This window comes from Procambarus clarkii, chromosome 2 (genome assembly GCF_040958095.1).
Source record: "Procambarus clarkii isolate CNS0578487 chromosome 2, FALCON_Pclarkii_2.0, whole genome shotgun sequence".
In the NCBI taxonomy this organism is placed as follows: Eukaryota; Metazoa; Arthropoda; class Malacostraca; order Decapoda; family Cambaridae; genus Procambarus; species Procambarus clarkii.
In genome coordinates this window covers 50756141-50767948 of record NC_091151.1, presented here as the reverse complement: position 1 = coordinate 50767948, position 11808 = coordinate 50756141, and the positions used below count along the sequence as shown (strand labels likewise).

The window sequence follows — 11808 nt, the reverse complement described above, 5'->3', positions numbered from 1 at the left end:
TACACAAATACCATCTTATACAATTCCTTTCATTCTTCAAGCTCACATTATGACACTTTAGAAAATAACTTTTAATTACATTAATAAAAATTCATTACAAGATACTTTTATTTTCACTTCCAAATCATTAATGTATTTATGTATCATTTGACTTACCTATCCCTTATGCTGATAAGACAATGACTAGATGTAAAGGGATCATTTTTCATAAAATTATGTAGCTCAATTCTGCTTGAATTTGCATGCAGGGTTACTCTAAGGTTGCAGACAAACTTCCTAGGACTCTCTGGAGAAATTTGATCATCACCAATAACTGGAAACTGCCTATATCTGCAAGCAAAAGAAAACAATTAGGAATGAGATGCTTTTGCAGGCGATGAGTCACAATAACGTGGCTGAAGTATGTTGACCAGACCACACACTAGAAGGTGACGGGACGACGACGTTTCGGTCCGTCCTGGACCATTGTCAAGTCGACAATCGACTTGAGAATGGTCCAGGACGGATTGTGGTCCTTTTTTCGTCTTGTAATGCAAAGTACCGTAATCAAGTTGCCACAAGACATTGGTGAGAACAGGTAAATGCTAGTTTTTTTATAGACATATATAAGACAATATTCTTATTATTATTACTGAACAATATTGTCAAATTGTATTCATCTTTTATCTGCATGACTAAGACAAACTAAGAGGGGTCTTGACAGTCACCTTACTAGTTGTCTATCACAACAGTTACCTAACTGAATTGGTCACAAATTGGTTACTTGGATGGATGGATGGATGTCACAAAATGGTTACTTACGACATCCATCTATCAAAATAGTTACACCCAGGTGTCTCTCTTAAGCTTTTTATCACAGTGTAGACAATTCACAATACAATAAGAATTGAAGAGAATAACAAATAAAAGGCTATATTGTGTTAAGACGGTACATAAGAGAGAGACTTACGTGGCTACACCAAGAGGCCACTGATGGAAGGTGACTTGATCTACCCGAGGGTCGTCGTAGGTCAACACCACAGCTACCACAGGACCTTTAGGAACTAAGTAATTGTCTATCCACATATTTTCACATTTCTAAAGAGGATAAAAAATACAGAACTGAATTAAAAATCTTTAAAAACAAACTTTACATAAAATTTTTTATACCTTGAAACAATCAATTTAAAATATCATTTTAATTAATCATCGACCTTTAATTCAAGCAATACATTTTAGCTAATGTACCACCTCCCTGTTGGCCAAATGCTCAGGAAAGCTTCCATGCACTGGCTCAGTTTCTCTATGCTGGTTCAAGAGAGGATAGTGTGAGAAGCAGACAGTGCTTACCCAGCTTGCCTGTCAAGTGTAGCACACAACATTGGTGACTCTGGCACACCTGAGCCCAATTCTACCACAGAGGGAGGGAGGGCCATGCAGTGTTACTTTTATGTGGTGCCTCAACTTAGCCACTCTTTCTTAACGTCTCTACATTTATCTTAAACAATCATAAAACCTTGTATCAATGTCAGTTCAAAATGCAAGTAATCTCCCAATAAAAACCATCTATAAGTGTCAAAGTGAGTAGAATACAGTATGTATTATATTATACTATTGTATGTATTGTATTACTGTACAGTGAGTATGGTAATACAATTTAATAATACCTGAAAGCTTATTAAGAAGATTAAGGGCAGCATCCCTAGTAATTCTAAAAACTCAGTGTACAAAATAAGATGACTGTGTTTGATACTTTGAATCTGAATAAGGATAAGGTAGAATAAATAAATGAATAAAGACTACCCAAGGAAACCAAACTGCAAACCTAGAGCAAGAGAGTACCCCTAGAACACTGAAACACAAAGAAATGGAAAAACATGAACTGAATGAGAAGTCCCTGAAGCTTGGAAAAGACAATGTAAAGCACAAATACAATAGAGAAGAACCCAGACTCAAGAACAGTGTGCCTTGATAAATGCAAATGGATTTATCAAGGCACTGATAAATAAAATGTACCACAGGCTAGTAAATATAAAAAACAAAAACAGCTCAACACAACTCGTAATTTTAAAAGCATGGTTACTGTAGACGTATCACTTTGTTTGAAGGTTTTTATAATCCACCTCATAATTTGTTGGCTGATGCACAATTTGCTGTTTTTTATGCTCTTCCAACATCATTAATCCCAGATTTCCACATTTCTCACAGATTGTGGGGAAATGGCAACTCTTCATATGGCTCCAATCACATTTTTAATGATTTTAGCAGACGGACACAATATCAGAAGAAAGAGTTGGGGCTTCAAAAAAGCCACTGGCATTTTAAAAACCAAATTCTATGGTTTGCTTTCATTTTCAGTTGCCAGACTTTGCTCAATTAAATAAAGATCCTTCTTTCTTTAAAAAATGAGATTTCGAGGCTGGGGCATGGGTACATACAAGACGTGGTGAAATCTCTTTACAGACAAGTTCTCCTGGTATCTGGCCATCATATAATAGGTTGAAACTAAAATTTCTCTATAATTAAATTATTTCATATTGTTGGAAATGTTAGGATATGAATGGTAACACTCTTAATGCGGCTCCAATCTCATAATATGGCTCCATCATGTTCTTAACGATTTTTGTTGATGGCCACAACATTAGAAGAAAGAAACATGTCAAGCAATGTATAAAAAACAATGTTGTATCTCACAAATGCCTCCAGAAGGCATTTCTGGTTGCAACGAATCAGGATTGGTCTAAAAAAATTTGCCAAATTCAGATTGCACTGTAATGCAAGTAACATTCCAAGTGGCTCCCATTTCTTTCCCCATCAGAGGAGTCTTACCTCATTGCCCAGCATCACCAATATAGTCACAGGAGGAGTTTCCCAGGCCTGGATGTGATCCAACCACTGACGTGCATCTTTCACTTTGTCATTAGTGCGGCCATTTATGACCAAAACCACATTCTTCACATCATGAGGCACAGTGTCTGGAATGACTCCAGGTCCTGAAAAGTAAAGTATAATTTTCCAAAAGCTGCAAAGGATGACAACCCATAAACAGCACTAGAAATATAAATAAGAATGCAATATAGTATAACTAATTTACAATCAACTGTTCTTGCAGAATACAATTTTATTTCCATTCTACAAATTGTAAAAGAACATTTTTTACAGACTGGAGTGATGAAATTGTTGTTGTATGCATGATCATTTTTAACATTTAAAGAAGCAAATAAGACGAGACTGACATTGCAAGGTTTAGTTTTACACAATCATCCTCCCTGGACCTGTGTGGGTGGCTAAATGGTCAATAAGATCATCCCTGGCCTCGAACACTTTTTCCTGCGAGTCAGCCCTCTGTTTTTGTTACCATGTTTGTCCATTTCTTTCAGAAAAGCCAGTTTCATCTCCCAAGCTAAAGTGGGAGTATGTACAGGGGAGCTACTGAGGAGCCAGCCCAGACACCATGTGTTGAGTGTAATACAACACCCATCTCTGGCCAATCTCAGACGCTCCACATGCCTGCTTTTCCTTTAATGTGGCAGTTTAGTACATCTCTGAGGGTGGCACTAAGTGAGGGTGCAAGCTGGCTCAAGTCTCAGGTGGCCTAAGCTGTTCCCTGGTGATACACTTGGGTACTAACACATTGATTGTTGATTTCGGCCAACCAACTGCTTGCCTGATTTTAATCTTTTCTCTAATCAAGATACAGTTTGTTTTACTTCTGTACTTTATGACCAGTTTTATGTCAATTTTAAATCCCCAAGCTGCCCTGTCCTCTATGAGCACGTCAGATTCTGGTTGTGGTGTTTTGCAATGCTGCACAAGTCCAGAGGCCTGATAACACTGAGTGTATTGTTGTGATATCAGAGCCCATGCACCGGTGCCTGGTGAATGTGCTTTTCTAGGAACCAGCCTAGAAAACCATACCATCGTTTGTGTACCCAAGAAATTGTGTAACTTGCACTGAATGCATCATATAATGTGCCCTGTAACTTTAGCATAAATATTATACTGATATATCTAATTGTAAAAAAGCTGTTGAAAATGAGAGAGAAATCCATACACCACTAGTACATTCATTTTACCTGATCTATATCTGAGAACAAATGCAGGCATCCTTAACTCCCCAATGGTAGCTCCTGGCACAGTCTCATCCAAGCTCTCTCGACCCTCCAAAATGTGCTGCCACAGGTATGTACCCACAGCCGCTTTGCTCCACACCTCCACCACCGGCAAGTTTATAAGGGCAGACTGTAAAAAGAAAAAAAATAAATGCTGTATATTACGCATTGATTGAATCTTGCTGAATTTAGGGATGCCAAATTCCTAACTAGTTTAACCACAGGATTTCATCTAGAATTTACGTACATATAGTATTCTCATAAAATCACTATTTATTTTTGGGAATGAATGACATTGATAAAATTAGGTTAAAATTTTGCAAATAAAATTACATTAAAAACAATCCATCCATTAACTTCAAAAAGGAGAAACAGCTGGAAAAATGACAAGATGAATGTCTCCCAGCAGAGATGATCATGAAATGCATTATTTTCAACATGTGGGACAAAGGTCTAAATGTGAGTGTCTATATAGATGTCTCAACTGTCTTATGTTTAGAATTTATATAATAGATAATTGTACTGTTATATAAACTAATTATGCATCTAATGGTCAACATTCAACGATAAAGGATAAAATTATTCGACAGGGAAGATATTCAAGGTCTTCAAAACTCAATCACAATGTTTCAAGCAAATTGTTTGTTCAAAGTTCCTTTTGGCTGACCTGATTTCCTGAATTTCTGCATTTAGTGCCTTTTTTGTATATCTCATACTCTATGTGAGTCTTGGAGGATTGATATTTCTTCTTAAAGTTGAGCTTGTATTTTTAAATTTAAATTTCCCCTCTCCTCCTTGGCATGTATTTTTATACAAGCTCACTGATGACCATTGGGTCATTTAATGCCAAATCATCACAGCTGCCAACACGACCATCTCGGATCTACATGAAATTTGGCAGGATGTTACAGTACGTTGAACCCCTGTTCAGTGAAGTTTAGTGAGCCCCTGAACTCACAAGTTTGAACTTCAGTGTGAAGAACCCCTGACTTTGAAGTAGCCATAGACAGCATGCCCATGCACTCTGCACCAGGCCCAGACGCCTGGAATTTTGCATTCATCAAGAATTGCAAAGAACCACTATCACAGGCCCTGCAAAAAAATTGCAGACAGAGCCTAGATACAGGTGTTATCCCTGACATACTTAAAACAGCAAAAATCATGCCACTTCACAAATGAGGCAGTTAACACTTTCGCGCTCTCGGCGCTCAAAAAAAAACAATACCCCAGATGCTTTCGGCACTTCGCGCGCCTACGCGGTAAGACCGAAAAGTGTACACTCTTTTGACTGTTCTGACAATAATTGAAGGCGCACATATTTAAATTTGGTATCACTGTGTTCGCAATGAAATTGTCTATAAGTGCATACCTATAAAATGCCGCCCAAGCATAAGGAGTATCAACACCAAATAAAAAACTATGCAGATCACTCGCCGAGAGCGCCAAACAGCAACAAAATGTTTCCACTCTCTTAATGGTTGCGAAGCCTACAGTTGTCCTACATCGCTAATTTTGATATCATTGGAATCGCAATAAAATTCTCTACACGGACATATGCATATGAATGTTTAATATAGGTAATTGCCCACCCGCAAGAGTGTGTGAAGTGGAGAGTAGTTAGCCGCGAGCGCACTGGCGAAAACACAGCGGGGAAATCATGCTTGGAAAGTTTATACATTTCCTGACCCTACTTTTCTATGTACGTATTTCTTTTTTATACCAATGTGTTCGCAATAAAATTTTCTATAAGATGAACTGTATAACATTTGTACAAAGCATGTGTAAGAGAAGCGCCAAATATAGAACCACGTCGCTCAGTATGTGTTCGCGGCAGAAACGAACGCATTGTTTTCGTTCGTTTGATGTTTGTCATCTTTATACTTGTTGAAACATTTCATAATTTGTATGACAGTGATCGCAGTAAAATTCCCTACACAGACATATACATAACACATACAAATATTTCCCACGTGTTGGATATATCAACGGCTAAAGGGAACCCACTGCCACACGCTCGCCACACCCCCAAACATACTTTGTGTATTTTTTTTTTTACTCATAGAGGTTTATGTGATATAATATTCATTCTGGTACCAAAACATTCGCAAATAAATTCCCTACAAAACAAAAGTATCCCCATCCATTTCGGTTAAAAAATGGAATTTATAGAAATATTTTTTCGATGGACGAGAAAAGTCGGCTGTTATGCGGAATCGTAAGAGAAAACGGCGACGAGTTATCTCTAATCTAAAGCGCGAAAGTGTTAAGCCGATGAAAAAATTATAGACCAAGCGCTCTAATGTCATATACAGTACCATAAAAAACTTTTAAAGTGATACTCAAAACACTTTATACTTTAACTTACTTTATACTCAGTAATACATGATATTCATATAGCAGGGTTGCCATTGTGAAAAATTACAACTTTTTACTTACAAGCACAACAACAAAAATTCATAACTTTCCTTCTGATTGAGGTAGAACCTTCATGTTTTTTTTTAAGCTAATAAAATACTGTTTTCATTAATAATACTTCTACATACATACATACATACATATACATATACATATACATATACATATAATTAGGTACTGTACTGCATATAAAGTACTGTATAATAGTATCCCAAAATATAAAAGCGTTCCCAAGAATAAATGACTGCATAAAATATTGTTAAGATATAATAGCAAATTTAATTTTTAGTACATGATTTTCAACTTACAGCTTTTCTGACATGTGCGTCATCCCATTTCACATCCATCCCTTGGACTACATGAGGTTTCATTTCCTGTTGTGCCAAAACAATGGCAGCTTGATTTTCTCCAATATCAAAATCTGAAATTGAACAATTTGTTAACAGTTTTACTAAAAGAAAAAATACTAAGCCTAAGCCAGACCAGGAGGCCTGGTCGACGACCGGGCCGCTAAGCCCCGGAAGCACCTCAAGGTAACCCCAATTACTGTACAGCACCAAACAAAATATTTATTACCAGGGCCTCACATGAAGCTCATAATATTACATTAATATTACTGTGCAATACGGTTTTCTATTTTCCTTAGAACATGGTTCTTACCGAGGGTCTTTTTGTCTTCACCTTCAAGGTTGTCTCCAATTTTTCTTTTATTTTCCAGTTGTGGAAAACTTTTAATATTTTTAACTGTGGAATATGCAGAATTGAATATGCAGAGGGCCAGGTAGCCAGTAATAACAACTTGGATAAGACACACGCCCAACAGGATCCTCCGTAGGATGATCCCTGGTCCTTTATACATCTGCTGAAGATACAAATATAAAAATGTCTTTATTACTTAAACAGTTTCCAGCTTTCCTACTTAACAGGGTTTACACCATATGTAAATAACTTCATCGAACTTTAAAATAAAACAAATTAAATCCGAAACATAATATTTTGCGTACATAAAACAAATGCAGTGCAGTATATGAATCATATGTACTGCCATCAAGAGTGACGCAATATGTACCTTGATATGACAACAATTGCAAAGCACGTACTTTTACACTCAACAAAGTATAGTATTAAAGCATTTCGTACCCTGTGAGTCTCCCGCAAGGATTTCTCTTGTACTTCCTTCGTGAAATACTGTAAATATACAATAATCCTTTCAAATTTACATACATGAAGCACTTCAGTACTGAATGAAATCCTTCTTCCTTTACATCTACAGTATACAGATTTCTCTGTAATATAGTATTTATATTCTTCAAGCAACAGGAAGGAACAGATTACTTTACTGTACTACATGAAATATCTTTCTTCAAAAATTATCAATGAACAAAGCACAGATCTATACAGTAATGGTACTAATTACTGTATAGTAATGGTACTACTAGTATTTAATATCTGAACCTATTGAAGAGCTGCCTTCTATTCTTACATGTGTATCAACATACATATAGAGCGCCGGTGGCCGAGTGGCCAGCATGCTTGACACGTAGTCATGTGGACCGGGGTCGATTCCCGGGGCCCGGCAGAAACAAATGGGCAGTTTCTTTCACCCTGATGCTCCTGTTCACCTAGCGGTAAATAAGTTCTGGGAGTTAGACAGCTGCTACAGGCTGCTTCCTGGGGATGTGTAACACAAAAAGAGGTCTGGTCGAGGAGCGGGCCGCGGGGACGTTAAAACCCCCGAAATCATCTCAAGATAACCTCAAGATAGGAGAAGATAACCCAACCGAGCCTAACATAGCCTAACCTAAACTAAAACATCATAACCTAACTATATATGGTTTAGAGCATAAGACCATAAGAACAAAGGCAACTGCAGAAGGCCTATTGGCCCATACGAGGCAGCTCCTATCTATAACCCCCCAATGCCACTCAATAACAATTTGACAAAACAATTCATAACTATATATGGTTTTGACAATCAGAAAACGACGTTTCTTGACTGTTGTGTACAACTTGACCTTACCCTACTGTTCATAACAGACATAGAGGAAAATGGCATATACCCCACTAAATAAATAAATAAATAAATGTTTATTTAGGTAAGGTACATACAAGAAATTTTTGAAAAGATTGGTTGACTTATAGGTAGAGCTAGTACATACAATGCCTAAAGCCACTATTACGCAAAGCGTTTCGGGCATGAAAAACTTAAATGACAAGCTTAATACTAATTGAGCATAAAGAGTGGAATGAAAACAAGAAATGAAAACATAGCTGAAAAAGCAGCACAAATACAATTATGTCGACAAACAGCGCTCTTTAAAAAAAAACAGACATTGGTTGACAATAGAAGGGTAAGATAGGTTACAGGGAATTTATTACGTACAGCTTTGTTTTTATCTTAAACTATTGAAAACTTAAACTTTTAAACATAAACTATATATATATAACACTATTGTTATATATATACAGTACAGGTCTTGTGGGACGTTGTGCTACTTGTATATTGGTCAGCACACTTGGCTCAGAATCAATTGTGCCCGGACTCCTATTCCCAAGCTAGACAAGATAATTGGTCAAGTTTCCTTACACCTAATGCAACTTTTCACCTAAAAAATAAAATCTGGCACCTAGGAGTTAGGTCCTCTCAATAAACCCTACCCGAGGTCTTGTCGCCAATAATGACACACTACATTCTAACCTAATCTACAATATTAGATACAATGTTTGCCAATGGATTTTAAAACCTAAGCTAACCTATCCTTGCCCGAAACGCTATGCGTATTAGCGGTTTTAGGTATTATATGTACTAGCTCTATATATAAATCCATCATTATGTTTGTAACTCAATCTTCTATGTATGTACTGTTACTTTAATAAGAAAATTTTATTAAAAAATTAATAACTTAAAATGATTATTCAGGTAAGGTACATACATACAAGAGATTTTCCAAAATTTGATGGATTTATAGATAAGAGCTAGTACATACAATGCCTAAAGCCACTATTACGCAAAGCGTTTCGGGCAGGAAAGTAATTTAGTTTTTAGTAATTAATTTAACTTAATTTATCCAGATACAACCTAGACTGTGCCCTAACCTAACATGACTTACACATTAGCAAACATGGCCAAGCTGAGTGTAAAACACACACAAAATGTAGAAAGGCATGAACTACAAGGCCTAGAGCGAGGTGCAACTCCTTCAAGTCTGTGTCTGTGCCAAGGTGCCCACCACACACCTGTACCATAAAGATATTACTCTAGTGTAAATCTAGAGGCTAACCATAGCCCGTGCTTCTTGCCCCGCTCCTGTGCCAGGTAAGTCAGGGGCTCACCATAGCCCGTGTTACTTGGAACTTGTTCCGAGTAGCTGAATCTATCCTGCAGAGAATTAAACATAATGAGAAAGTTAAGGGACTATGAGAGGAGATGGTGAGTTATAAGGGTCACTAGTGTGGCGGGGCAGTGGACCCCCTGACCCCCACCACACACAGGTGTGGGCACCAGGTGTGGTACACTGTGTTACACATGTGGTAGACACGTGTTATAACTCACGAGGTGTGTAGTAGTGGTGGTGGGGGAGGCCGAGGGCCGCCTCTCAGCCATACTGCCATAGAGGCTCACCACACCTGCTGTCCAACACATGCGCACTCCTCCACACCTCCCCTTACACACCCACCACAATACCAATAACAAATTATTCATAATTTAATTGGCTGGTATATTAGCCCTCTCTATATACTGATCCAATCGTCGCAAATTTAATAGGTAATATTAACTAGTAGAATGTTCTATTAATATTTTTAATTGTTGGGTTGTGAGAGTCCATTGTGTCGCCCTTTCCTCCACCTCCCACGACACGGGTATGGGCCGCTAAGTAATGAACATTCAAATATATGAACTCCACTATAATTTTATATTATATTATATATATGTATATACATATATATATATACATATATATATATATATATATATATATATATATATATATATATATATATATATATATATATATATAATATATATATACAGTATATATATATATATATATATATATATATATATATATATATATATAATATATATATACAGTATATATATATATATATATATATATATATATATATATATATATATATATATATATATATATATATATATATGAGAGAGAGAGAGAGAGAGAGAGAGAGAGAGAGAGAGAGAGAGAGAGAGAGAGAGAGAGAGAGAGAGAGAGAGAGAGAGAGAGAGAGAGAGAGAGAGAGACAGAGAGAGAGACAGAGAGAGACAGAGAGAGACAGAGAGACAGAGAGAGAGACAGAGAGAGAGACAGAGAGAGAGAGAGAGAGAGAGACAGAGAGAGAGAGAGAGAGAGAGACAGAGAGAGAGAGAGAGAGAGAGAGAGAGAGAGAGAGAGAGAGAGAGAGAGAGAGAGAGAGAGAGAGAGAGAGAGAGAGAGAGAGAGACAGACAGAGACAGAGAGACAGAGAGACAGAGAGAGAGACAGAGAGAGAGAGAGAGAGAGAGAGAGAGAGAGAGAGAGAGAGAGAGAGAGAGAGAGAGAGAGAGACACAGAGAGACAGAGAGAGAGAGACACAGAGAGAGAGAGAGACTGAGAGAGAGATAGATATAGATAGATAGATAGTCTCCGTGGTGTAGTGGTAAGACACTCGCCTGGCGTTCCGCGAGCGCTATGTCATGGGTTCGTATCCTGGCCGGGGAGGATTTACTGGGCGCAATTCCTTAACTGTAGCCTCTGTTTAACGCAACAGTAAAATGTGTACTTGGATGAAAAAACGATTCTTCGCGGCAGGGGATCGTATTCCAGGGACCTGCCCGAAACGCTACGCGTACTAGTGGCTGTACATGAATGTATGTATGTATAGATAGATACAGAGAAAAAAATATCTCCAGTATCAGCTAATGATACTGGTAATGGCTCAAAGGGGCCACCACTTACGGGCTATTCCAACCCGTTCTCGCAAATTTAATAAGTCAATATTAACTTATTAAATATGTGCATAGGTGACATACTTAACATAATAGTTTCCCTTGAAAAGCTTCATAGAAAACACCGACCTTACCTAACCTACTTAGTATGTTAAGATAAGCATCTTATTGCTTCATAATTACAATTATTACCTAACCTATACCTATAATAGGTTAAGTAACAATTGTAATTACGAAGCTATAAGATGCTTATTTTAACATACTAAGTAGGTTAGGTAAGGTCGGTGTTTTCTATGAAGCTTTTCAAGGGAAACTATTATGTTTAGTATGTCACCTATGCACGCAACTAATAAG

At 37.3% G+C, this 11808-nt stretch overlaps 1 protein-coding gene across 10 annotated transcripts in view; it reads right to left on the bottom strand.

Moving 5' to 3' along the window:
* LOC123762342 (ribitol-5-phosphate xylosyltransferase 1) overlaps positions 1 to 10225 on the bottom strand; it is a 37681-nt gene extending 27456 nt beyond the window's left edge. Inside the window, exons 1-8 of one of the 10 annotated variants that reach the window (XR_011228948.1) lie at positions 10060 to 10223; positions 7647 to 7694; positions 7167 to 7368; positions 6815 to 6927; positions 4056 to 4221; positions 2809 to 2972; positions 950 to 1077; positions 157 to 330 (exon numbers count right to left, since the gene is read on the bottom strand). Coding sequence is in view for 9 of the 10 variants with exons in the window: in XM_069326042.1 (XP_069182143.1) it covers positions 157 to 330; positions 950 to 1077; positions 2809 to 2972; positions 4056 to 4221; positions 6815 to 6927; positions 7167 to 7368; positions 7647 to 7694; positions 10060 to 10209 (1145 nt within the window). In the remaining variant the exon portion in view is untranslated. Of the gene's footprint in view, positions 1 to 156; positions 331 to 949; positions 1078 to 2808; positions 2973 to 4055; positions 4222 to 6814; positions 6928 to 7166; positions 7369 to 7646; positions 7695 to 9787; positions 10017 to 10059 lie in introns of those variants that run through there. The other 9 variants (XM_069326042.1, XM_045748824.2, XM_045748825.2 and 6 more) reach the window with 9 other exon arrangements.
* Between the last annotated feature and the right edge of the window lie 1583 nt (positions 10226 to 11808).